The following is a 23,430-nucleotide window of genomic DNA, read 5'->3' as shown; positions in this document are numbered from 1 at the left end:
AGAATAGAAGAAGCTCTTCAATAGTGATACATTATGTACAAGTGCTTAAAACTATGACAACAATGCATATAATACATATAAACTTATACATTTACATCAAGTCATTTTAATCCACTAAATACTCAAATTTTCAACCAAAATTATTGGTAGTCCCTCCCTCTTACTTTATTTGTCCCCTTTATGTTTACACAAAGTTTTTAAAAAATTCTAATCTATCCAAAAAATTGATTTAAAGGAAACTTATTTTAAAATTGTCAAAATAAGAAAAAAATTACCAAATAAACAATAATTTAATTATGATATAATATGTTTTTTAATTTTATAAAGAGGGCTAAAATTATTCAATAATTTGTTAAAATCAATATTTCTCAAATTAAACAAGAAATGCAGAAAAATATATAGAAGTATTTGAAACTAACAAGTAGATAAGCTGACCATAATGGAGCTGATGTAATATTTTTTGGTCCTTAATTGTATCCTTAAATGAGTAGAAAAAGTTTTCTGGATCATAATTATCAAAGTCATCAGTATTGGGTTCTTCCAAGTAGAGGTCTTCAGTCTCTTCTAGCTCAGGCAATTGTTTAGGCATGGGCTTCGGATAACCGTACTTTTTCTTTGGCATTGGTTTCCCTTTCGCAGCACCGATTCGGCTCTTTTTCTTATATGTTGTCGTCTTGGTCACGACGTCTTCCCTCGGACGCTTCTTTGTATCTTCTTTTATTTCTTCCTTTTTCTTTGTTACATGGAGATTTCTTTCTTTCTTCATTTTTTCTTTTTTTGGAGGCATACCTTCTCTGTTTTACATTTTTAATAATGTTAATAAATTTTCTTATATTTAAGATTTAAAAAAGAACTAACTAAATTACCAGACGGAACCATGATCTCTTTTTATTCGATATTATAAATTATAAAAACTCATCACCATTAGACTGAAGTGAAAACTATATAACAATACTAGATAACAATTAGAAAACTATATAACAATTAGAACAAAATATGAACTTGCACAAAAACAAAAAGTAAGTTAGAAATATGAAATGAAATAAGAAAAAATGTGCCGTACACCTCATAGAAATTACATATTGATATTGGTTATTTTGCTACTACATAAATACTAGTTGCATATGTATTAGATTACAGTTTTATTTTAAATGAGATTTTTAACTAACGATCATTAGAAATGCTTTAAGTAAAAATGAAATTTAAAAAATTACAATAATACATTTGTTATTAGTTTGATGACATATTGCTCCTAATGGTTTACTTGATAGCAAGAGATACTATCTTCAAGGGTTTATAATAATGCATTGTTACTGCCAAATATTATAGACACCTCTTGCAGTGAACCATAAAATTATGGTGATTTATAAAAAACTTAAACAATGTAGTTATCATAAGCTTGAAAACAAATGTTCAAAATACAAAAACTTGAAAACACAAAGTGACATTTTGTCATGGAAAATAGACCAAATGAGACAGATTTGAAACAAACATTGGTAACAAGAAACGGAAAAACAGGTTTGTAAATGTCAAGTCACATACCTCGTCTACATTCCAGAGAGAGAATCGAAGCAACAAACCGGAAAAAAGTGAAATATAATAATGCATTGTTACTGCCAAATATTACAACACCTCTTGCAGTGAACCATAAAATTATGGTGATTTATAAAAAACTTTAACAATGTAGTTATCATAAGCTTGAAAACAAATGTTCAAAATACAAAAACTTGAAAACACAAAGTGACATTTTGTCATGGAAAATAGACCAAATGAGACAGATTTGAAACAAACATTGGTAACAAGAAATGGAAAAACAGATTTGTAAATGTCAAGTCACATACCTCGTCTACATTCTAGAGAGAAAATTGAAGCAACTAACCGGAAAAAAGTGAAATATAATAATGCATTGTTACTGCCAAATATTACAGACACCTCTTGCAGTGAACCATAAAATTATGGTGATTTATAAAAAACTTAAACAATGTAGGTATCATAAGCTTGAAAACAAATGTTCAAAATACAAAAACTTGAAAACACAAAGTGACATTTTGTCATGGAAAATAGACCAAATGAGACAGATTTGAAACAAACATTGGTAACAAGAAATGGAAAAACAGATTTGTAAATGTCAAGTCACATACCTCGTCTACATTCCAGAGAGAAAATCGAGGTTAAAGTTAGTACATAATTTAAAGACACCAAACTCTGCAGCACAAGTTTTCTGCAGAATTCAACTGATGAATATTCATTCTATTTTGCAAAACCTATTCCAATGGTAGTTAGGAAAAGATGTATTAATGACACTTTATACTAAATTCATACTCCATCGTCACTCCACCAACACATGGATCAGCTTTTCTGTGAAGCGCCACCACTTCTACTGGCTGAGTCTGCAACATAGAGACTATAGTTAATTGTAAATACAGCAGACACTGCAAATGAGCGTAGAGCAGAAATATTAATTTTAAATCAAAAAAGTGAAGCATATATTTCATAATGTGATTAAAGAAAATGTGAAATTGAGAAAGAAGCTATAGCTACTTCATTCAACCCATTAATTGAAGTGTAAAACAGTACAATGTAGAAAATCCACATCAAGATAATACCGGAACAGAGCACACAAAAATTCCTTCAATGATTTAGCAACTGCCATTACTGTATTCGCAAATTGGTAATAGACACATCAACTTATTTCGTTTTATAAGTAGAACGGTATGATGAAGACTTATCAAAGGAGTAGCTCAAACTAATATTTTCACTTGACAGCAAAATTTAACTCAACAACTTATACATAAAATGCACATTATCGAGAAAGTAAGAAGACTTATCACATGCAGTAACAAAAAAAACTCAAGGATGAAAAACTGAAATAGAATTGGATAGACTAACATAACAATCCATACATACCTAACTTCTCGGCATCACCAAATCATCATTCATCCATCAAGTTGATAAAATCTTTGTTTGCGGCTTCATAGTTGATGTATTTTTCAACTGTGGTGATACAAGCTCCAATGATGCCTTCAGTCGGATTAAATAAATCCTTATTGACCATAGCATAGCCTTCATTTCCCCAATCTTCGCCAAAGGTATTCCTTACCTCTAGATAGCTCATTCCATTTATTTTCCCCACACCGGTAATCAGCACACAATGTCTACCGGTCTATTCTTCCACTACTATGTCATAAACCGTTCCTTTCTGCAATAATTAACCATCACAGTGAATTTTATATGATAAAAAGTTATACTCTATGTTTATACAAAACCTAAGATCTTCTAACTAACTAGCTAGTATTTTGTTGTATACTCCATAATTATAACATCAGTTTTAATTTTTCAAAAGTTATATAGTATAATCTACCTGATAGGTCTCAAAATCCTCACCACAAGAAAATGTTCCAATAAAAAATCCTAAGGATTTTATAGTTGTTGCGATCTAGAAATCACTCCATTCCAAGGGAACAGAGATGTTTTTCTTAATGAACCCAAACTGGAAAAAAAAATCAATTTTTAGGAAGCGCAATAAAAATTAAAAGAAATAAAGTGTTTAAAAGATGTTTGAGAATATAATTTATTGGAAGACTAATGTGATTAAATGACCGTCACATATTATACACCATCTAGATATGAGGCTCGGTTTTGAGTTATTATAAGATCACTAGACGTTTGCCCGTGCGATGCACGGATATATTTTATGGAATTATTATTAATAAATAAAAATGTTTAAAAATAGTTTGAAATATTGTGATATTATATTAATTTTGTTTCTTAAGAAAAAAATTAACAACAATTTAGTAATGTGTATTAAAAGAAAAATTTCAATATAATTAAAAAAGATTAAAAAAATCAAAGAGTATAAAATAATCAAATTTACATTAGAGAAAAAAAATAAAAATATTGCACATATTATAAATTGGTATAGATAAAAAAAATTATATGTACTAATTTACTTTTTTGCAATTAACAAATTAAATATTGTCATTATAATTATAAAATTAAAAACGTATTTTTGGAGTTTCTAAAATGAAATAATAAAAATATTTATGAGCAAAAAAAATTTAATTTAATTTTAATTGTTAAATATTATTGTTTAAACAAATAAGTTGATTCCTATTTATTTAATTAACTAAATATATTTTGAATTTCAAATAATTTATTTAGAGACAAAATAAGATATTTAATAATTTTAAGTAATATATAATTGATAAAAAAATAAAAATATTGCACATATTATAAATTGGTATAGATAAAAAAATTATATGTACTAATTTACTTTTTTGCAATTAACAAATTAAATATTGTCATTATAATTATAAAATTAAAAACGTATGTTTGGAGTTTCTAAAATGAAATAATAAAATATTTATGAGCAAAAAAATTTTAATTTAATTTTAATTGTTAAATATTATTGTTTAAACAAATAATTTTATTCCTATTTATTTAATTAACTAAATATATTTTGAATTTCAAATAATTTATTTAGAGATAAAATAAGATATTAAATAATTTTAAGTAATATATAATTGATAAAGATAATTGCATTATTAAGAGGAAGATAATTTATAATTTGTTTCACCTTTCATATGATGGAGATGGGGGAGATACATAGATTTAAAAAGAAAGTAGGGAGTTATAGCTTTCCACTAATGAGTTGTTATAGAAAAGTTTATTGATTTATTTTAACTTTACTTTAAATTATTAATTCCACACTAAAAAAGAAAGTAGGGAGTTATAGCTTTCCACAAAAAAAAACTAATTATTATAAAACTGATTTAATAACTTCACAAATTAAATTTAAAATATTAAAGAAGAGCCAATTTTAGAAAAATATAAACTTTTTACTATTTCACATCATCATACTTTAAATTATTAATTAATTCCCCAAAGTTATTACCCCTACACCTCCCCAAATCTTTTTACTAATCAATTAATAATTAAATTAAAAATAAAATGTCTTCAAAAATTAAATTTATAAAATTAAACATGACAAAAAAAAATAGCAAACAATCATAAATTATTAAATGAAGAAACTAAGAATAAAAAAACAAACATTATAAGAGTATAATTTTGTATAAAATTGTAAAATTTGCGAAAGAAAATAAAAATCATAAGTAGAAGAATGGTTACTCATAGCAATATTAATAATTTTTTATCAATAATTCTTTCTTTTATAATTTTTGTAAAATTTATTAATAAATTAATAAAAATGAGCAGTTGAGTTTTAATATAAAATGAGTTAGTGGTGACAATAGTTATTAGGGAGGGAATAGGCTATATGAAATGAGAAGAAAAAATATGAATAATAAGCATAGTGAAAAAATAAAGTTAAGGAATACTCAATTAATCTTTTAACCAAACCTCTATTTTGTTTGTCAATAAAATATATTTTTTGATGAATCAAAGTTTAAACTTACAAAAATTAATATAACAAAATTCAAAGTTTAATCCAACAAAAATCAATATAACAAAAAATTAGTAGACAATAATAAATTAAAAAAAAAAAAAGAATCCAATAGATATATGAATAATAAACATAATGAAAAAATAATTTAAGAAATCATCACATATGATAATAAATAATTTAATTAATCTTTTAACCAAACCTCTATTACAACACATCCAAATTGTTTGTCAACAAAATACATTTTTTGATGATTTAAAGTTTAAACCTGCAAAAATCAATATAACAAAAAAATTAGCAAACAATAATAAATTAAAAAATAAAGAAGAGAAAAATTGTAAAACAACTTTATAAGAGTATAATTTAATATGATAAAAAGATTGTAAAGATTGTGAAAGAATAGAAAAAACATAAGAAGGATGAAGGAGAAAACAAACTTCTAAAAGTGGAAAAAAAAAATAAGAAAAGAAACAATAGATGCAGAATGAAACATGGGAACACATGTGAGTTTACATGGGAGTTTAGGTAGAGCAAAATGTGATAGAACAACATTTTAAAACATTGTATGAGAACACATGAGAGTTTAGGTATAGCAAAATGTAAGATCAACATTTTAAAATATTGTATAAGGTAGTTTTATTATTTGTTAGTGGGGTAGTGGCTTTTGAGTTAGTTTCTCATTGCTACTGAGTTCGTGAATTTTTTACTTGAGACATTTAGTTAATTTGGAAACATGGAGTTAGTCAACTAATATTATATAAGAGAAAGTGGGTTATGAGTATCATAGTGAGGGAAAATATTTATCTTGTGTGGGGAAGTGGTTGAAAAGAAAGAGTAAATAATTAGAGTTTTTAATTTTGGTAGAAGAAGTTAGTATAAGATTACAATTTAGTATGGTTTTATTTTTAATTTTAATTAGAATTTACTTAATTAATTAGAAATGAGTTTAGTGGGGTTAAAAGAAGTTTTAATATTATCGTGGAAGTTATCAAATTTATGTTATTATTTTATTTGATTAATTAATTAATTGTTATGTTATAAATTTTAATTTTTTTATTTAATTAATTTTATGTGCAAGAAATTTTTATAAACGTGGTAGTTATCATTATTTTTTTTTAATATTTTAAGTTTATTAAGTAATTAAAAAAATGGAAGAGTGGGGTTATTTTTTCAATTTTTTATTTAATTAATTAACTAAATGAAATATGAGGTTGAAGTTTTTTTAATATTTATTTAATCAATTAATCAAAAAAGAGTTATAATGTGAGTTTTTTATTGATTTATTATATATTTAATTAATTAATAATTTATTATAGATTTTGGCGGGAAATTTTGGTGGGAAGAACTTCTAGGATTATAATTTAGTATGATAGGTCGAATTTTAGATGAAAAAAAATGTAATGTATCTAGCGGCGCCGCATATTATACACTATCTAAATATGATATTGGATTCGAGTTATTGTAATAACAAAGCTAAAATATAAAATTAACTAACGAATATATAAAAGAATTACGCTTTTGTATGGATGATATCCGATGTAGGGGCCTACATAAGGCACATGGGCTTCAAGTGTTATCCCTCTGTACTTAACCAAGTGGATTGCGTCATCCATGCTACACACATATGCGCTATCTTTCCTATACCACTTTTTTAAATGATGTTGATTGTATATCGCAGCTAAACAGTTAATTAGACATTAAGCCGAAAGTCTCTGTAACCCAATTTGTTCATCCACCTCCGCATTAAATCGGATGGCTTGTTCAACCGACATCGCCCATCATGTTTCTGAAAAAATTGACCATTTTCAGTACAAGTTGATTTGGAAAAACGGTTTAATAACAAAAAGTTTCTTGAATGCTGCAATTCCAAGAATAGAAGAAGCTCTTCAATAGTGATACATTATGTACAAGTGCTTAAAGCTATGACAACAATGCTATGAAACTTATACATATAATAATGCATTGTTACTGCCAAATATTACAGACACCTCTTGTAGTGAACCATAAAATTATGGTGATTTATAAAAAACTTAAACAATGTAGTTATCATGAGCTTGAAAACAAATGTTCAAAATACAAAAACTTGAAAACACAAAGTGACATTTTGTCATGGAAAATAGACCAAATGAGACAGATTTGAAACAAACATTGGTAACAAGAAATTGAAAAACAGATTTGTAAATGTCAAGTCACATAGCTCGTCTACATTCCAGAGAGAAAATCGAAGCAACAAACCGGAAAAAAGTTAAATATAATAATGCATTGTTACTTCCAAATATTACAGACACCTCTTGCAGTGAACCATAAAATTATGGTGATTTATAAAAAACATAAACAATGTAGTTATCATAAGCTTGAAAACAAATGTTCAAAATACAAAAGCTTGAAAACACAAAGTGGCATTTTGTCATGGAAAATAGACCAAATGAGACAGATTTGAAACAAACATTGGTAACAAGAAATGGAAAAACAGATTTGTAAATGTCAAGTTACATACCTCGTCTACATTCCAGAGAGAAAATCGAAGCAACAAACCGGAAAAAAGCTAAATATAATAATGCATTGTTACTGCCAAATATTACAGACACCTCTTGCAGTGAACCATAAAATTATGGTGATTTATAAAAAACTTAAACAATGTAGTTATCATAAGCTTGAAAACAAATGTTCAAAATACAAAAACTTGAAAACACAAAGTGACATTTTGTCATGGAAAATAGACTAAATGAGACAGATTTGAAACAAACATTGGTAAAAAGAAATGGAAAAACAAATTTGTAAATGTCAAGTCTCATACCTCGTCTAGATTCCAGAGAGAAAATCGAAGCAACAAACTGGAAAAAAGTGAAATATAATAATGCATTGCTACTGCCAAATATTACAGACACCTCTTGCAGTGAACCATAAAATTATGGTGATTTATAAACAAGTTTCTTAAAATGGAGTATTTCGGGAGTCGGTGCAACAATGCTATACAATCTCTCCTTAAACCATGCTGGAAATTGAGCATGGATGACACCAGATATTGATTGTACATCGGTAGTATGAAAATAGGTGTTGTTGAATTCCCTAAAAAGAAACACATTATAAGTTTCAGAGTAATGAGTTTTATGATTGTAAAGAAAATTAAAAGTTAGGGGTATGTATACTTACTCAAGAAATGGTTTAACTTCAACGCAGTTGATCAAGACATGAACATGGGCAGATTGCATTTCTTGTTGGGTCAACCAATGCACACCCTTTTTTTCCAGATGGACGGCCTGGAAGCCCGAAGACCGATAAAGTGAACTGACTCCTTTCACTAACATTGACAGGATTTCGAATGATTCTTGGAGTTAACATCAAATACTTGAAATAGTGACTGCAAAAATGTGATGTTTCTCGATGCAAGTAATGTGCACATATTGATCCTTCAACTCTAGCCTTATTTTTCACTGATCGTTTTGAATCACCCATGAACCTTTCAAACGGATACATCCACCTATATTGAACAGGTCCTCCAAGATAAGCTTCATAGGCAAGATGCACAGGTAGATGTTCCATGGAGTCAAAAAAACCAGGCGGGAATACTTGTTCCAACTTGCATAGAATGACTGGAATATTTCGATCCAACTTAATGATGTCATCTACTTTTAAAGCTAAAGCACAAATATCTCTGAAAAATTGACTAATTTCAATCAATGGATTAAGCACATGTTTAGGTAGAGAACCAAACGCAATTGGTAGCAATTGTTCCATAAAAACATGGCAATCATGACTTTTCATACCATGCAACTTCCCAATGTTAGCGTCAGCACACCTTGCTAAATTTGAAGAATAGCCGTCAGGCATTCTCAATTATTTTAACCACCGACAAACCGCTTTACCTTCTTGGGAGGTCAGACTGAAACAAGCCTTCGGTTTCAATAATTTTCCATTTGGTTGAGGCTTCAACTCCAACTCTTTTCGATTGCACCATTTTTCCATGTCATGTCTAGCCTTCTCATTATCTTTCGTCTTGTCTTTAACATCCATCACGGTGTTAAATACATTATCAAAAAAATTATTCTCAATATGCATAACATCTAGATTATGGCGCAACAAATTATCTTTTCAATATGGAAGGTCCCAAAATATACTTCTTTTTGTCCAATTGTGATCGACCCCATATCCTTCAATTCTACATGCCTTTCCAGTATGTGTAATTTTTGGTAGCCCACAAACTTGGTCCCATACAGCACGTGGTGACAATCGGGGCGGAGGCATATCTGTTACCTGTTTGTCTTTTATGAAATTTGTCTTGTTCTTTCTATACGGATGATTTTTTGGTAGAAATCTGCGGTGACAGTCAAACCACGAGCTTTTCCCCCCTTTATCCAACGTAAATGCCTTGGTGTAACTCATACAATGCGGGCAACCCATTCTGCCATGTGTACCCCAACCAGACAACATGCCATATGCTGGAAAGTCGTTGATGGTCAACATCAAGGCAGCTCGCATAGTAAAGTTTTTTTTACGTGATATATCATAAGTCCATTCTCCACCAATCCACAACCTCTTTAAATCATCAATTAAAGGTTGTAAATACACATCAATTCCGGCTTTTGGACTCGAAGGTCCTGGAATGACGCACGTCAAAAACATGTAAGGTTTTGTCATGCACATCTCGGGAGGGAGGTTGTAAGGGGTTACAATAATTGGCCAACAAGAATACGCACTTCCCGACGCTTGAACATAAGGAGCAAAACCATCTGAGCATAATCCAAGCCTGACATTTCTAGGTTCTACGGCAAAATCAGGATGTATTCGATCAAAGTGTTTCCATGCCTCGCCATCAGTTGGATGCCGCATAGTGCCTGGACTTGTTTTATTTGTATGATGCCATGTCATTTGACTTGCACTGTGTATTGAAGCAAACATTCTTTTTTAACCTTGGAATTATCGGAAGATAAAACATGGACTTTACTGCTACACGGTCTTGATTAGTGTTAATGGCTCTACTGCGAACTTTATATCTTGGACTCATACAAAATTTACATTCCTCCAACAATCCATCTTTAGTACCAAACTCATTGTCATAAAACAACATACAACCATTAATGCAACAATCAATCTTTCTTACTCTTAAGCCCAACTTCGACACCAACTTCTTTGCTTCATAAAATGTTGTAGGTAAGTTGTCTTTCATTGCAGTTGAGTCCAACATCATTTTTAAAAAGAATTCCAAACACTGATCAGGAACATTCCAATTTGACTTGGCGGCCAATAATCTCACACACATTGATAACTTTGAGTCAGACGAACCATCATATAACGGCGTATTCATCTCATTCAACAACTGATAAAATCTCTGCGCTTCCTCGTTCGACATCTCTTCCCCATCAAAATCTCCAGGTTGATCATAGGTCACGTTCACACCAAAAGCATCCTCAACCATGTCACCGATCTGATTAAAGTTTTCCTCATATTCAATAGGCGGTCTTTCCTCATATTCCATTGGCGGACGACTACTTGAAGCATGCGTACTACTAGTCTCTGGTACGTTACTCGACAATTTTTCACCATTAAACGTCCAAACCCAATAATTTTCCATGAAACCCCTTCTATACAAATGTCGGACCACTTCCTCTGGGTCACTAATTATAGGTCTACATTCACATTTAAGACAGGGACACCTAACTCCTCCTTCACTTCGACAACATTCTTGAGCAAACGCCCACATGATAAACCCGTTAACTCCTTCTATAAAATTGAGTTTAAGTGCACGTCTTCCTGGTTCCACTCTATCGTACATCCAACTACGATAATACAAATAATATTCCATACTACACATATATCCAATCATTCTCTTTTTAGTAACAATAATTAAACATTTACTTATATCAACTATAAGTAAATAATTTTCTACAATATAATTTTCTAACAATATATACATTCTAACAATATATACATTCTATAACATTCTAACAATATTATATACATTCAAACATTCTAACAATATATACATTCTAACAATAATACATATTATATATAATATTTTCGTTTTTATTAAATCTATAATTATAACATTTTAAAAATTATAACATCCTAATATTCTATAATTATAATAACATCCTAATATTCTGTTTATATATATATATATATATATATATATATATATATATATATATATATATATATATATATATATATATATATATATATATTCTAAAAATTATAACATAAAATCTGTTTTTATTAAATCTATATATGTTTCTAATTAGATAAATTAACTAATAATCACATATATAAATCTAAATTATATATCGAATTAATCTATAACATATAATCACATCAAAAAATAAATTATATATCAAATTAATCTATAACATATATATATATATATATATATATATATATATATATATATATATATATATATATATATATATATATATATATATATATATATATATCACATCAAAAAATCTGAAAAATTAGATAAATAAAATTGAAAAAAAAACCTCAATAAACTTGAACAATATTTAGTGAGCTCTTGTAGTTGAATCAAAATCAGAAATTCTTCACCTACACATATATTAAATCAAAATCAGAATGTAATATATATTCTTAGCAAAAAATTAAAAAAAAAAATTAACAAGAACAAGTGAAGATTGCATACCTGGAAATGGGGGATTGTATGAAAATAAAAGAAAAATTTGAGACTTGAAGAGATGGTGGGTTGAAGAGGGAGGAGGGTTGAAGAGGGAGGAGAGGAAGAGGGTTTAGGGGAAGAAAAAGTGAAATGGGGGTTCTGGGAAGAGGAGCGGAACGCGAATGGATATATTACATTTAGCGACGTGATTTTCACGTGTCTAGTTAGCGACATGAAAATCACGTCGCAACATCCTAACAGACATAAATGTGTCAGTCAACTGCACACATGACTGCATTAACTGATGGGCGTGATATACTAAAAAGTTTGCGACGTGATATACACGCCGCGACAAAAAAAAATGAAAATTTGAAATTCCCCCCTTTGAAACGTCAGTCTACTTTACCTACTTTGCATTTATTTTATTTTATTTAGTGGTTGCGACGTGTTTTTCACTTCGCAAATTTTTTTTTAAAATAATATTTCTGACACCCCATGTGCCAACGTTGATTTTAGTTTTTTAATATTAAAAACTTATAGTGACGTGATTATCACGTCGCAACTCACTTTTTTGAGTCACGTGATAATCACGTTGCAAAATCAGGTGGCTATGTCACACTTTTCTTGTAGTGAACCAGGGCAATTCTCATGGTAGTTTTTCTTCAACAATGTTTCTCTAACGTTTTCATGTTCCATGTTGTTGAAGAGAAGAAAAAAATGCAATGAATTGAAGTGTGAGAAAGAGAATGGGAAAATAAATGCAACGAACTGTGACACAGACAAAGTATTAGGTTAGTGTTGGTACTATTATTTGATGTTTGAGGTAATTATTGTTTTTCTTTTGATACGATGCATGATGGCTAGTTGCCTAGTTGTAATAGGTTAGATCATTTATTATTATTATTATTATTATTATTATTATTATTATTATTATTATTATTATTATTATTATTTTTATTTTTATTTTTTTTTTAGAATTCTTATCTACCTATTTAAAAAAATTGGGTAACTTTACCTTAAAAGGTCCATGTGTCCATTGAAAGGTGGATGTATCTATTTTAGATAATTTCTCGTCTATCCCATGACCTTCTTACGTACTATCGAATTGATCAAAAAGCCTCCGTGTTTTCGTATATATTTTTAGAAGTACTATTTTTTTTTTGCTTTAAAGTTGTTTTCTTCCGTAGATGCACATACAGAAGACTTTCGTAGATGCATCTACGAAAGTAAACAAAACTCAGAAAACCAGAACAACATTTGTAACGATAAAACATTCATTCATTGATTAAAATCAACATTTATTAAAAGATACATCGAAATTTCCAACAGAAAATTAAGAAAACTAAGAGATCTAAGAAATTACAATAGTTAAAACAACGTCATCCAATCTATGCATCATTAGAATGAAATCAACGTCGCCTTCCACTTCATCCCACCAATGTTCATTTTCTCCGGTCTCAGACGACGTCCTTGTTCTAAGCCTCTGGATCCTTCTGATGACTTCGTCGGGTTTGTACTCCCCCTCTAAAAGAGACATCAAAGTCCTCTTGAGTTGGTCGAAGGAATTGATTTTCCAAAATTTAACCGGCATGAGGGGTTTGACGAAAGAGAAAATAACATGTCCATCCCTTCTGCGATAAACCGGTTCAGGATCAGGACGCTCGAATGATGTTCGCTGCCATGAACAAGGTCTTATGTGAGCCATCTTTGTGTTTGTGTTTGTATTTAGGGTTTGTGTTTGTGTGTAATGCAACCCTAGAAACCCTTAATTTATAGAAGCCTTTGGTGAATATGGACCACACAATTTCTGTCACAGACCATTCCATAGATATATCCACAGAAGGGTCATAGATTTCTCCGTTCCATAGATGCATCTACGGTAAACACCCATAATTTTCAATTTCAGACCCTTCCGTAGATACATCTACGAAAATTTTCCTGTTAGTTTTTTTTTTAACACAACAGAAGGCAGTAGCAGTAGTGGGAATGTTAGAATAAAAGTGACACGAACACATAAACATATAAAGGATGTTATCCTTAACTCGATGCTCCAACACCGTAATGCTCCGACCGAATGTGGTTTGTATCTCGTTATGTTGGTTCGAAATCATGAGATTTCTGGTGTTCCAACCTCGACAAAAATCACCCTTGCTATTACACAACTAATTTTTCAAAGTAGCATGTGCCGACTCAACTCTATTGATGGTTGTATTCCCAAGGTGTCGGACCTTATCAGTCCACGCACAAACAAACTTCTCATTCACTTTGTCAAGAATGGTGCTTTCAACGTATTTCAATAAATCGGAATATTATGTTTAAGGCACTGTTGAACTAGAGGAAACCTCTCCCACCCAAAATTTGAACTTTGATTCGCCACGTTGTTGTAGATCGATGCCCTTTAGACCCCGCCTATTGGTAGATTTGAAGTCTAAGATAAATAACAATAGTATGTCAGGAGCATTGCCAAAACACATAGACACCATTACCTAGAACCATCAAAAAGAAGTGCCACGCTGAAAATTGTACGAAACCGAGAGATAGAAATTGATTTAGTACACCATTTTCATGAACTTCTCCATATGTTGGAAATTAACATTACACAGTTCAAGGGTTTCAAGCAAAGAAAGATCAACAGAAAAGTTAGAGATTCCCAATGCTACGCAGTACATTTTCATGAAATAATTAACAAGAAACAATGCGATTATGCCTCACCTTTAGGTATCAACCAGATGGAATTTCAAACTTGTTGGTATAACTCCAAGCACCAACAGTCAAAACTGACTAACTACTTTTGAAATTGCACCTTTCTAGCTTTTATAACTTGACGTTTTAACTTCGAGACGATAGGCAAGGGCGGTATCATTCCCTTGGAAGACATTTCGTTATACAATATAACAGCTTTCTCGGTGTGCCCGCGGTTTAACAAACCAGAAAGTAGAGCGGTGTAAGTTACATTATCCGGTTCTAGTCTCAGCTCAATAATTTCATTAAAGAATCTAATCGCTTCTTGAAAGTTATCGACTTTTACGTATCCGTCAATCAAAACAGTGTAAATAACAACATCTGGACTTATTTTCATTTGCTCCATGTCTGTCAAGATAGTCGAAACACCGTACGTTGCATCACTTCCTTTTTTGTGTTGAGACGAGAAATGCTGTTTTAAATTCACTTGTTTGAACCTCCCGTCGAGTAGAACCGTGTAGGTAATTACATCCGGTTTTATCCCTCGGCTCTTCATGTCCCGGAAGAGATCATGAGCCTCTTGCAAGCAATTCAATCTACAATAACTTTTTATCATAATCGTGTAAGTTACAACATCGGGTGTAAACCCTCTCTCGAGGAAAAAATCAAACAACGATCGAGCATGTTCTAAATTCCCTTCCCGGCACAACGCAGCTAATACTTTAGAATACATTACTTTGCTAAGTTTCTTAAAACCGGGAGTTTCTTCTGAAATATCTCCTTCGTTTGAAATCTCGCAGAAAAGCTCGCATGATTTTTCAACAAGACCGGCTTCACAATAGCCATTAACCATGGCAGAATAGATTTCGACACTTTTAACTTTCAGAACGTTAAAATATGCCTCGGCTTCTTCCACCTTGCCTTCTGAACACAAACCTTCGATGATAATCTTATGTGTAGTAGCGTTCGGTTCCACACCTTGATTAATCATACAATTCAAAAGCTCAATCGCCTCACAAGCATGATTATTTCTAAACAAACCGGCGGCTAGTACATTATACGCAACAACATCGGGTTTAAATCCTTTTTCTTCCATTTCTTTGAAAATACTACATGCTACATCGGGTTTCCCTTGAAGACAGTAACCGTTAATAAAAGTCGTGTAGTGTTTGATATCTAAATCGATACGCATAGATTTCAACTCCTCCAGCATATCTACCGCATCATCCACCTTACCCAATTTACACAAAGAATCAAATACGATATTGTATGCTACCCCGTCAAGAAACACGCCCGAATTCTTTAACTCTTTAAACCTATCTACAACTCTCGAATCCATTCCCATCCCACTCATGCAATGAAGAATACAACTAGCAATCACACAATTTGTCTTTATACCCTTCGAAACCATGTCGTCGTACAAAACTTCAGCTTTACACAAATCACCGATCTTACAATATCCACGGATCAACAAAGAATAAACATGAAAATCAGGAACAATCCCCTGCCATTCCATGTCGAAAAACACACTCTCGGCTTGATCCAACTTCATTTCATTACAAAACCCACGAATAACTGCCGCATACGCGTAAGCCTCAATAGGCGCATTACTCTTTCTCCGTTCTTGAAGTACCTCATACCCCAAATCCGACATATTATTCTTACACAACCCCTCAATAAAAGCCGCGTAACAATACGAATTCGGACTCACCCCGGCCTCCACCATCTCATCAAAAACACGAGACGCGTGAATCAAATCATCGCCTTTCTTACACAACCCTTTAATAATAATAGCATAAGTGTGATGGTTAGGACAAACACCAAGCCTCTTGATCTCATTATAAACCCCCAAAGCCATATAAACTTCACCATACATAACCAAACGGTTGATAAGAAAGTTACAACAAAATACACTTGGAAGAACCCTAAACCTCTTAACTTGAAACTCAAACAAGAAATCAATAGCTTCATCAAACATGTTAAGGGAAACACAAGCTTTCACAAACACATGAAAAGCTCTAAACAAGTAATGATTTTTAACCTCAACATCATGAAAGAGTGATTCAAACAATTCATGAATTTGAAATGATGGGTCTTGTTTGGAATGGGCAATGATGTCAATGAACAAAGAATCCAACTTTCTATTCAAATTCCAGTAACATAGGATTCTAATGAAGGAAGCATAGGTTTGAATGTTGTGAGAGAAACCTTGTTGGGTGAGGTGAGTGAAGTAAGAGAGAGCAAGAGAAGGGTTGTTTTGATAAAGGTGGAATTTTTGGAGGACTTGGGAGGTGTTGGGGTGAAAAGATGAGATTTTTGAGGGTTTTGTGAAATGGGTATCTGAGAAACAGAGTGAAAGTGCTGTGGAGAATGGTTTTTTGAAGAGAGGAAAACGAAAATTGAAAAAACGATGCAACATACCAGTGGTGTGAGGAATGAGGGGGTGGTTCGTTGGTGCTCCGGTGAAGTGGCGGCGGTGGATGACGGAGTGACGGCGGCGGATGCGGTGGGATTTTGTGTGTCAGTGTTATTTTCTGTTCAAATATGGTTTGTTTAGTATGAAATTCTCTGGTCATTGTTGGGAAATAACAAAATTTGGATATCCAGTTTATAACTGGTTGTGGAAACTAGATAATCCAAATTCATCTAAATGGATTGGTTTAAACCATTTTCATATAAATCTGGTTTTTTAATGAGGTTTTAGATATGGATATGCTATAAAACCAGTAATTTGAATTAATTCAGTTTTCTCTCTCTTTTTCTTCTAAAACACAAATTTTACCTTAATTAAATTTTTATAAAAATTAATAGGCTTTATTTTAAATTTTGATTATTCTATTTTAAAATTCGTTTTTATTAGTTTTTCTATTTACTAAATACTGCTCCATCTAAAATTAAAATAGATGAATTTTATTCTTTAATTGATGGATTGGATTTTTATTGAGAGAGTTTAGTGGATTGATAATTGATTAATGAATTGATTTGGTCTATCCATTAACCATCCAATCCATATCCATCCATTTTGCCACCCCTAGTATTTAGCATAAGTGTTTGCAGTTTGAATTTGACTCGACTATGAAACAAAAAGTCAGTGTTTGCAGTTTGAATTTGACTCGACTATGAAACAAAAAGTCAGTTTGATTTGGATTGTTTTCTTAAGAAAGAAAAATATCAAGTTGTTACATACTAAATAAATAACATCAAGAAGATGAAGATGACATTACAGACTCAATCAATTTTGTATTCTTTGCAACTCAAGTGAAGCCAAATGCTTCTTTTATTCCTTTCTAAAAGGTTCAGCTAAATCCTAATGATGTGCATCAGTATTTCTCTCATTGCTTTGAACAACTACTATGATCAGACATTACAGACTCATTGGTTGTTTCTAGCTTTTTTTATCTCTATAGATTCTTTGAATTGCAAAGCCAGATGATTGATTTTTCTCATTCGCTGAAGAAGAGCGCGTCTTGTCAACCGGTTCTTCTACTCGAACACCAGCACTGCACACTGAAACATCTTCATGTCATCTCGAATGATTTCTTTCGTTCATAACCTCGTCTTTTTTTCAACATTGACACTGCAATAAAAATGTTTGGCAATAAACCTTTAAATTGTGAATATCCTAAAGTATAAAGGTAATTTCACAATAAGATGTAGTGATGAGTCTGAAATCTTACAGAAGCGTACAGGTGAGTGCGTTTGAATTCGATGAGACTACGCTGGCAATATACGATGCTCGAAGGACTGGATTTAGCAGCATGAAACATTTTTCAATTCAAACAGACCTGCAATGTAGAAATACCATTTTATTAGGAAAAAAATTCAAGCAAACAATACGCGATCAAGTTCAAGCACTTAGTTACATACATGATATGACAATATGTTGTTTTGATGTATTAAGAAAAAGGGAGTAAAATTGAATTCAAGATGAAATAAGTAAGATGCCGAAAATTTACCTGCATTGTAGATTTGACTTTTGTCTGTTTCTTGCAGAGTCCCTCCACGGAAGGTTATTATTATGTTTAAGGCACTGTCGAACAGAAATGCGGACACCTTTCCCACCTGGGATTCGATTCTGATTCGCCATGTTGCTGGAGAATGATCTCTTTTAGACCCCTGCCATGATTGGTAGATTTGAAGTCCGAGATAAATAACATTAGTAAGTCAGCAGCATTGCCAAACCTAGAGATAGAAATTGATTTAGTACGCAGATCCTATTTCAAAGGAACTTGAATTGGAAATGGAGTCGTCACTTCCTCACACATTCAACCTTCAACATGAAATAAACCAAGGAAATTTCGCTCTCGTTCAGATAATAGAAGTGAGAAATGAGGAAATGGTAGAAATCGCAAAAATAGAAGATGCCGAAAATTCCTCCGTGAACGTCAATGTGGAAAAACAAGAGACAAAAGTAGATTTTTGCAAAATTCTTGGCATTGGCATACACTTTGATGGACATGACATCAGTATGATGTTTGAATTGAAGACGAGGCTTTCTAGAATAACTACCGGAGAGAGATGGGCTTCACTCGAGTTGGAGAGCCTACCACCGCCGAAGCCGCCAAATCTAAACAGGTCCTTGGTGAAGGGTGGATTATATTATGTTTTGATCGAAACAGCATTGTTAATGCCTACTGCTGTCATGCTATTTTTTTGGGTTAAACATACCACCCAAAGCAGTGTGTATGATCCAGACATTAGTTATTATGTTTCAGGCCTTGCTTTGTCACTCTGCTTCAAGTTGTGGGACCACAGTGGACACTTGGATAACCTTTCGCCTTGAAATTGGATAGGAAAAGGGCCACTTTGGCATTAGGGAGGTGCGGACACTCGAAGTTTTGCAAGACTTGGGCACCCCATAATATCCAAGTCCCTAACACCTATATAATTCCTTAAACAATCATAATTTGATAACGTGTCACTAATAATTCAGTATAAAGAAGATCCATACCTATGCACAATGACATCGTCATAATCAACTCGTGTCTCCTCTTTCCAATCTGCAGAAACAAGAACAATTTTTCTAATGAAAAAATTAAATAAGTTTCAATTGTAAGTCTAAGAAAAATAGTAAAAAGCACGTGATGCGGTTATGCTTCACCTTTAAGTATCAATCAGATAGACTTTCAAACATGGGACAAATCCAAGCACCAGCTGTAAAAATGACTAGCTACCGATGAAACTGCATCCTTATAGCTTTTTGAATACAACGTTTTAAAGTTGCGCCAGGTGTCATTCCGTTGAAACACATTTCGTTATACAACTCCACGGCTATCTTCGCGTGCCCCCCATTCAACAAACCCTCGAGTATAACTGTGTACGCAATGACATCAGGTTTGATCCCTCTTATCTTCATATCCTGAAAGAGCTCGTACGCCTCTTGCAAGCAATTCATCTTACAATAACTATGAATCATAATCGTATAAATTACAACATCAAGTGTAAATCCTCTCTCGACGAACGAATTAAACAAAGCGCGAGCACATTTCATATTCTCCGTGCAGCACAATGCAGTAAATATTTTAGAATGCGTTTGTTTGCTAGGCTTTGCGTTCATCTTCAACATTGTGTCTAGCAACATAACAGCTTTGTTAAGTTCATATGATTTCTCAATAAGGTCAACTTCACAATATCCATTAACCATAGCGGAATAGATTTCAACACTTTTATCTTTTAAACCGTTAAAATATGCCTCGGCTTCTTCAATCTTGCCAACTGAACACAAACCTTCAATGATCGCCTTGTGCGTAATAGAGTTCGGCTCCACACTTTTACTATCCATATATTCCAAAAGATCGATCGCCTCGCAAGCACGGTTGTTTTTAAACAACCCAGAAACTAGTACATTATAAGTAACGACGTCGGTTTTCAAATCCTTTTCCTCCATTTCTTTAAATAAACTTAAAGCTTCGACGGGTTTACCCTGAAGACAATATCCATTGATAAGTGTTGTGTAGTGTTTGATATCTAAATCGACAATATCCTCCCGCATATTTATTGCATCGTCCACCTTACCCAATTTACACAAAGCATCAAATACAATATTGTAAGCCACCCCGTCAAGAAACACACCCGATTGCTTGAGTTTTTCAAATCTAGCTACCACTTCCGACGCCTCTCCCATCTCATCCAAGCAATGGAGGATGCAACTAATAATAACACAATTCGTTTCTATACCTTTTGAAATCATGATATCATGTATGGCTAAAGCTCTATCCAAATTACGGCTCTTACAATAACCATGGATCATTGCAGAATATATATACACATCAGGAACAAGCCCTTCCTTTTCCATCTCCAAAAACACACTCTCGGCTAAATCTAATTTCATTTCATTACAAAACCCGCGAATAATCGCAGTATATGCATAAACATCTACAACGGTATTCATCGTTCTACACTGTCGGAGCATCTCGTATCCCAAATCAGTCCTCTGATTGTTGCACAATCCCTCAATCAAAGCTGCATAACAATACGAATCCGGATTCACCCCAACTTCCTTCATTTCATCAAACACACCAAACGCGTTTTCCAAATCACCCTTCTTACATCGCGCTTTGATCATAATAGCATATGTATAACAGTTGAATATCAAACCAAAACTCTTGAATTCATCGAACAAAAACAACGCCGTATCAACTCTATCGTGTACAACCAACCGGTTAACAAGAAAATTAAAAGAAAGTACATTTGGTAAAATCACAACATTCTTCTTCCTAGTTTGTAACAAGAAATCAATAGCTTCATCAAACATGCTAACACTAACACAAGCTTTAACAAACCCATCAAAAGCTCTAAGCAAGTACTGATTTTTATTCTCAACATCAACAACATCTTCAAACAAAGAATCAAACAAGTCATTGATTTTGAATGAAGGGTCTTGTTTGGAATGAGCAATGATGTCAATGAACAAAGAATCCAACTTTCTAATGCAATTCCAATAACACATTATACTAATGATGGAAGAATAGGTTTGAATATTGTGAGAGGAACTATGGTGGTTGAGTTGAGTGAAGTAAGAGAGTGCAAGAGAAGGGTGGTTTTGATAAAGGTAGAGTTTTTGGAGGACTTGGAAGGTGTTTGGGTGAAAAGATGAGATTTTTGAGGGTTTTGTGAAATGGGTATCTGAGAAATTTGAGATTGCAAGAGCAGAGGATGAAAAGGTGAATTTGGTGAAGTGAATGGTTTTGGTTTTTGTTATGGAGAATGGTTTTTTGAAGAGAATGAGTGAAGGGAAATTGGAGAAGCGAAACAACATACCATAGTAGTGGTGAAGATGAAGGCTCCGGTGGGGTTGTGGCGGAGGATGAGTTGAAGCTCCGGTGGAGTTGCGGCGGGGGGTGGCGGCGAGGTTTGAATGTGACAGACAATTTCGATTATCCTTTTGTTTTCATTTCAAACACTGATTTACGTTAATTATTGTTTTTTTGTATATATAAATTAATTATTGTTAATTATTGTATTTTATTAAAACTAATTTTGACTTACCTTTGAGTTTTTTTTTATAGAACAAAGACAAATTATATGGGATTCATGACTGGGTTAGTATATACTCCGAGCTCTCCTCAATCTAGTTTTTTTTTACTAAAAATATATTCATTCATTCAAATTGAAAATACATTAATCATTACAAATTTAAGATCGCTAAAAACTGAAGAAGGTGAATCTGCAAACAATCTTGCAGCACCTAGGTTAATAGCATACAACGGCAACATGAAAGTGCCTACAAATATGACAAAATAAAAGTCACCAGAATATTCATACTTCTAGATCTGCAACATTGACGCCCAAGTCTTCCTCAGATCTGCAATGATTTGAAGTAAATGTGTCAATCTGAACCAACAAACACCAAACACCGTACTAAGACGGAAAAACCAACAAACACCGTACTAAGATGTGAAAACCAACAAACACCGTACAAAACGATGAAAACTTAAAAACACGAAGAAGCAAATTTATATGGATAACCACTTATTTAAATAAAAAGATAAAGAACAACGGTGTTGAGGGGTGATTTCTAGCAAAAAAATGGCCAAAAACCACCCCTACGATAGAAGAATGAAAAGAGAGAAAAATTGAATTGATTGGTATTTTTAGTTAATACATGTTTCGCATAGTTGTTGGAGCGGTTTGTGTGACAAACCCTAATGTTCATATAACACATCATTAATATCTTCGTGTCCTTCAGAATTCTTCCAGTCATGATTCTCTGATCTTCATAATCGTTATTCTCATTAGGTACACTTTCATTATCTATTTCAAACACCATATCTATGAAACAACCATCTCGTCTTAGCTACATTGCTTTTGTCAGAGTCATACCTTCCATTGACATGGGGTTGTTGTCACCATCCCTACTTCAAGTCCCTAGTGCGACCGTTTTTTCTTTTTGAGAGCTCTCCAAGACCCTACTTTCTAATTTGATTTAAACACATATCAATATTACGTTTAATCCATCCATGGTCAGGTGGGTCCCATAATCTTCTGTTGGAAACCTGATTCCGCAGTTGACTCGCATGCTTGTTAATCTGAGGTAATTTATCGAGATGTAACTCTTTTTGCATGTCCTCTTTGTTTCTAGAATTTGGATGGTCTTTTTATAAGTTTGTGTTCTTTATAATCCTTGGTTCATTCTACTTTTCATGTTCCCCATCTTTTGAGTGTGGCAGTCTCTTGCTCTCCAAGGGTTGTTGTTATTGGCTTGATCATGATGATCAGGTCTTTCAATCGTCCT

The 23,430-nt window shown here is 32.4% G+C and overlaps 2 protein-coding genes across 10 annotated transcripts; both read right to left on the bottom strand.

Annotated features, from left to right (window-relative positions):
- Positions 1 to 13,287: 13,287 nt before the first annotated feature.
- On the bottom strand, positions 13,288 to 17,284 carry LOC131608826 (pentatricopeptide repeat-containing protein At2g26790, mitochondrial-like). The gene is made up of 2 exons (XM_058880401.1): positions 14,727 to 17,284; positions 13,288 to 14,442 (listed from the first exon to the last, which is right to left on the bottom strand). The coding sequence occupies exon 1, from the start codon at positions 17,113 to 17,115 to the stop codon at positions 14,800 to 14,802; it is 2,316 nt and encodes a 771-aa protein (XP_058736384.1). The 5' UTR covers positions 17,116 to 17,284; the 3' UTR covers positions 13,288 to 14,442; positions 14,727 to 14,799.
- A 532-nt stretch (positions 17,285 to 17,816) lies between these two features.
- LOC131608824 (pentatricopeptide repeat-containing protein At2g26790, mitochondrial-like) lies at positions 17,817 to 22,384 on the bottom strand. Of its 9 annotated transcripts, none has more exons than XM_058880394.1 (5): positions 19,798 to 22,384; positions 19,648 to 19,719; positions 18,653 to 19,576; positions 18,374 to 18,481; positions 17,817 to 18,273 (listed from the first exon to the last, which is right to left on the bottom strand). In XM_058880394.1, the coding sequence occupies exon 1, from the start codon at positions 21,952 to 21,954 to the stop codon at positions 19,867 to 19,869; it is 2,088 nt and encodes a 695-aa protein (XP_058736377.1). In that variant the 5' UTR covers positions 21,955 to 22,384; the 3' UTR covers positions 17,817 to 18,273; positions 18,374 to 18,481; positions 18,653 to 19,576; positions 19,648 to 19,719; positions 19,798 to 19,866. The 9 variants fall into 9 exon arrangements, with proteins under 9 accessions (XP_058736377.1, XP_058736381.1, XP_058736383.1 ...); XM_058880398.1 differs by having other exon boundaries at positions 18,653 to 18,878; XM_058880400.1 differs by having other exon boundaries at positions 18,653 to 18,812.
- Positions 22,385 to 23,430: the final 1,046 nt, after the last annotated feature.

Source organism: Vicia villosa, linkage group LG6 (assembly GCF_029867415.1).
Source record: "Vicia villosa cultivar HV-30 ecotype Madison, WI linkage group LG6, Vvil1.0, whole genome shotgun sequence".
Lineage (NCBI taxonomy): Eukaryota > Viridiplantae > Streptophyta > Magnoliopsida > Fabales > Fabaceae > Vicia > Vicia villosa.
Note: the sequence above shows the minus strand (reverse complement) of the source record. Positions and strands in the feature narration are given on the sequence as shown.

What these genes read in the sequence shown, in the direction of transcription:
- LOC131608826 (XM_058880401.1), bottom strand. Translation starts at nt 17,115, where the DNA reads ATGTTGCATCGTTTTTTCAATTTTCGTTTTCCTCTCTTCAAAAAACCA.
- LOC131608824 (XM_058880392.1), bottom strand. Translation starts at nt 21,954, where the DNA reads ATGTTGTTTCGCTTCTCCAATTTCCCTTCACTCATTCTCTTCAAAAAA.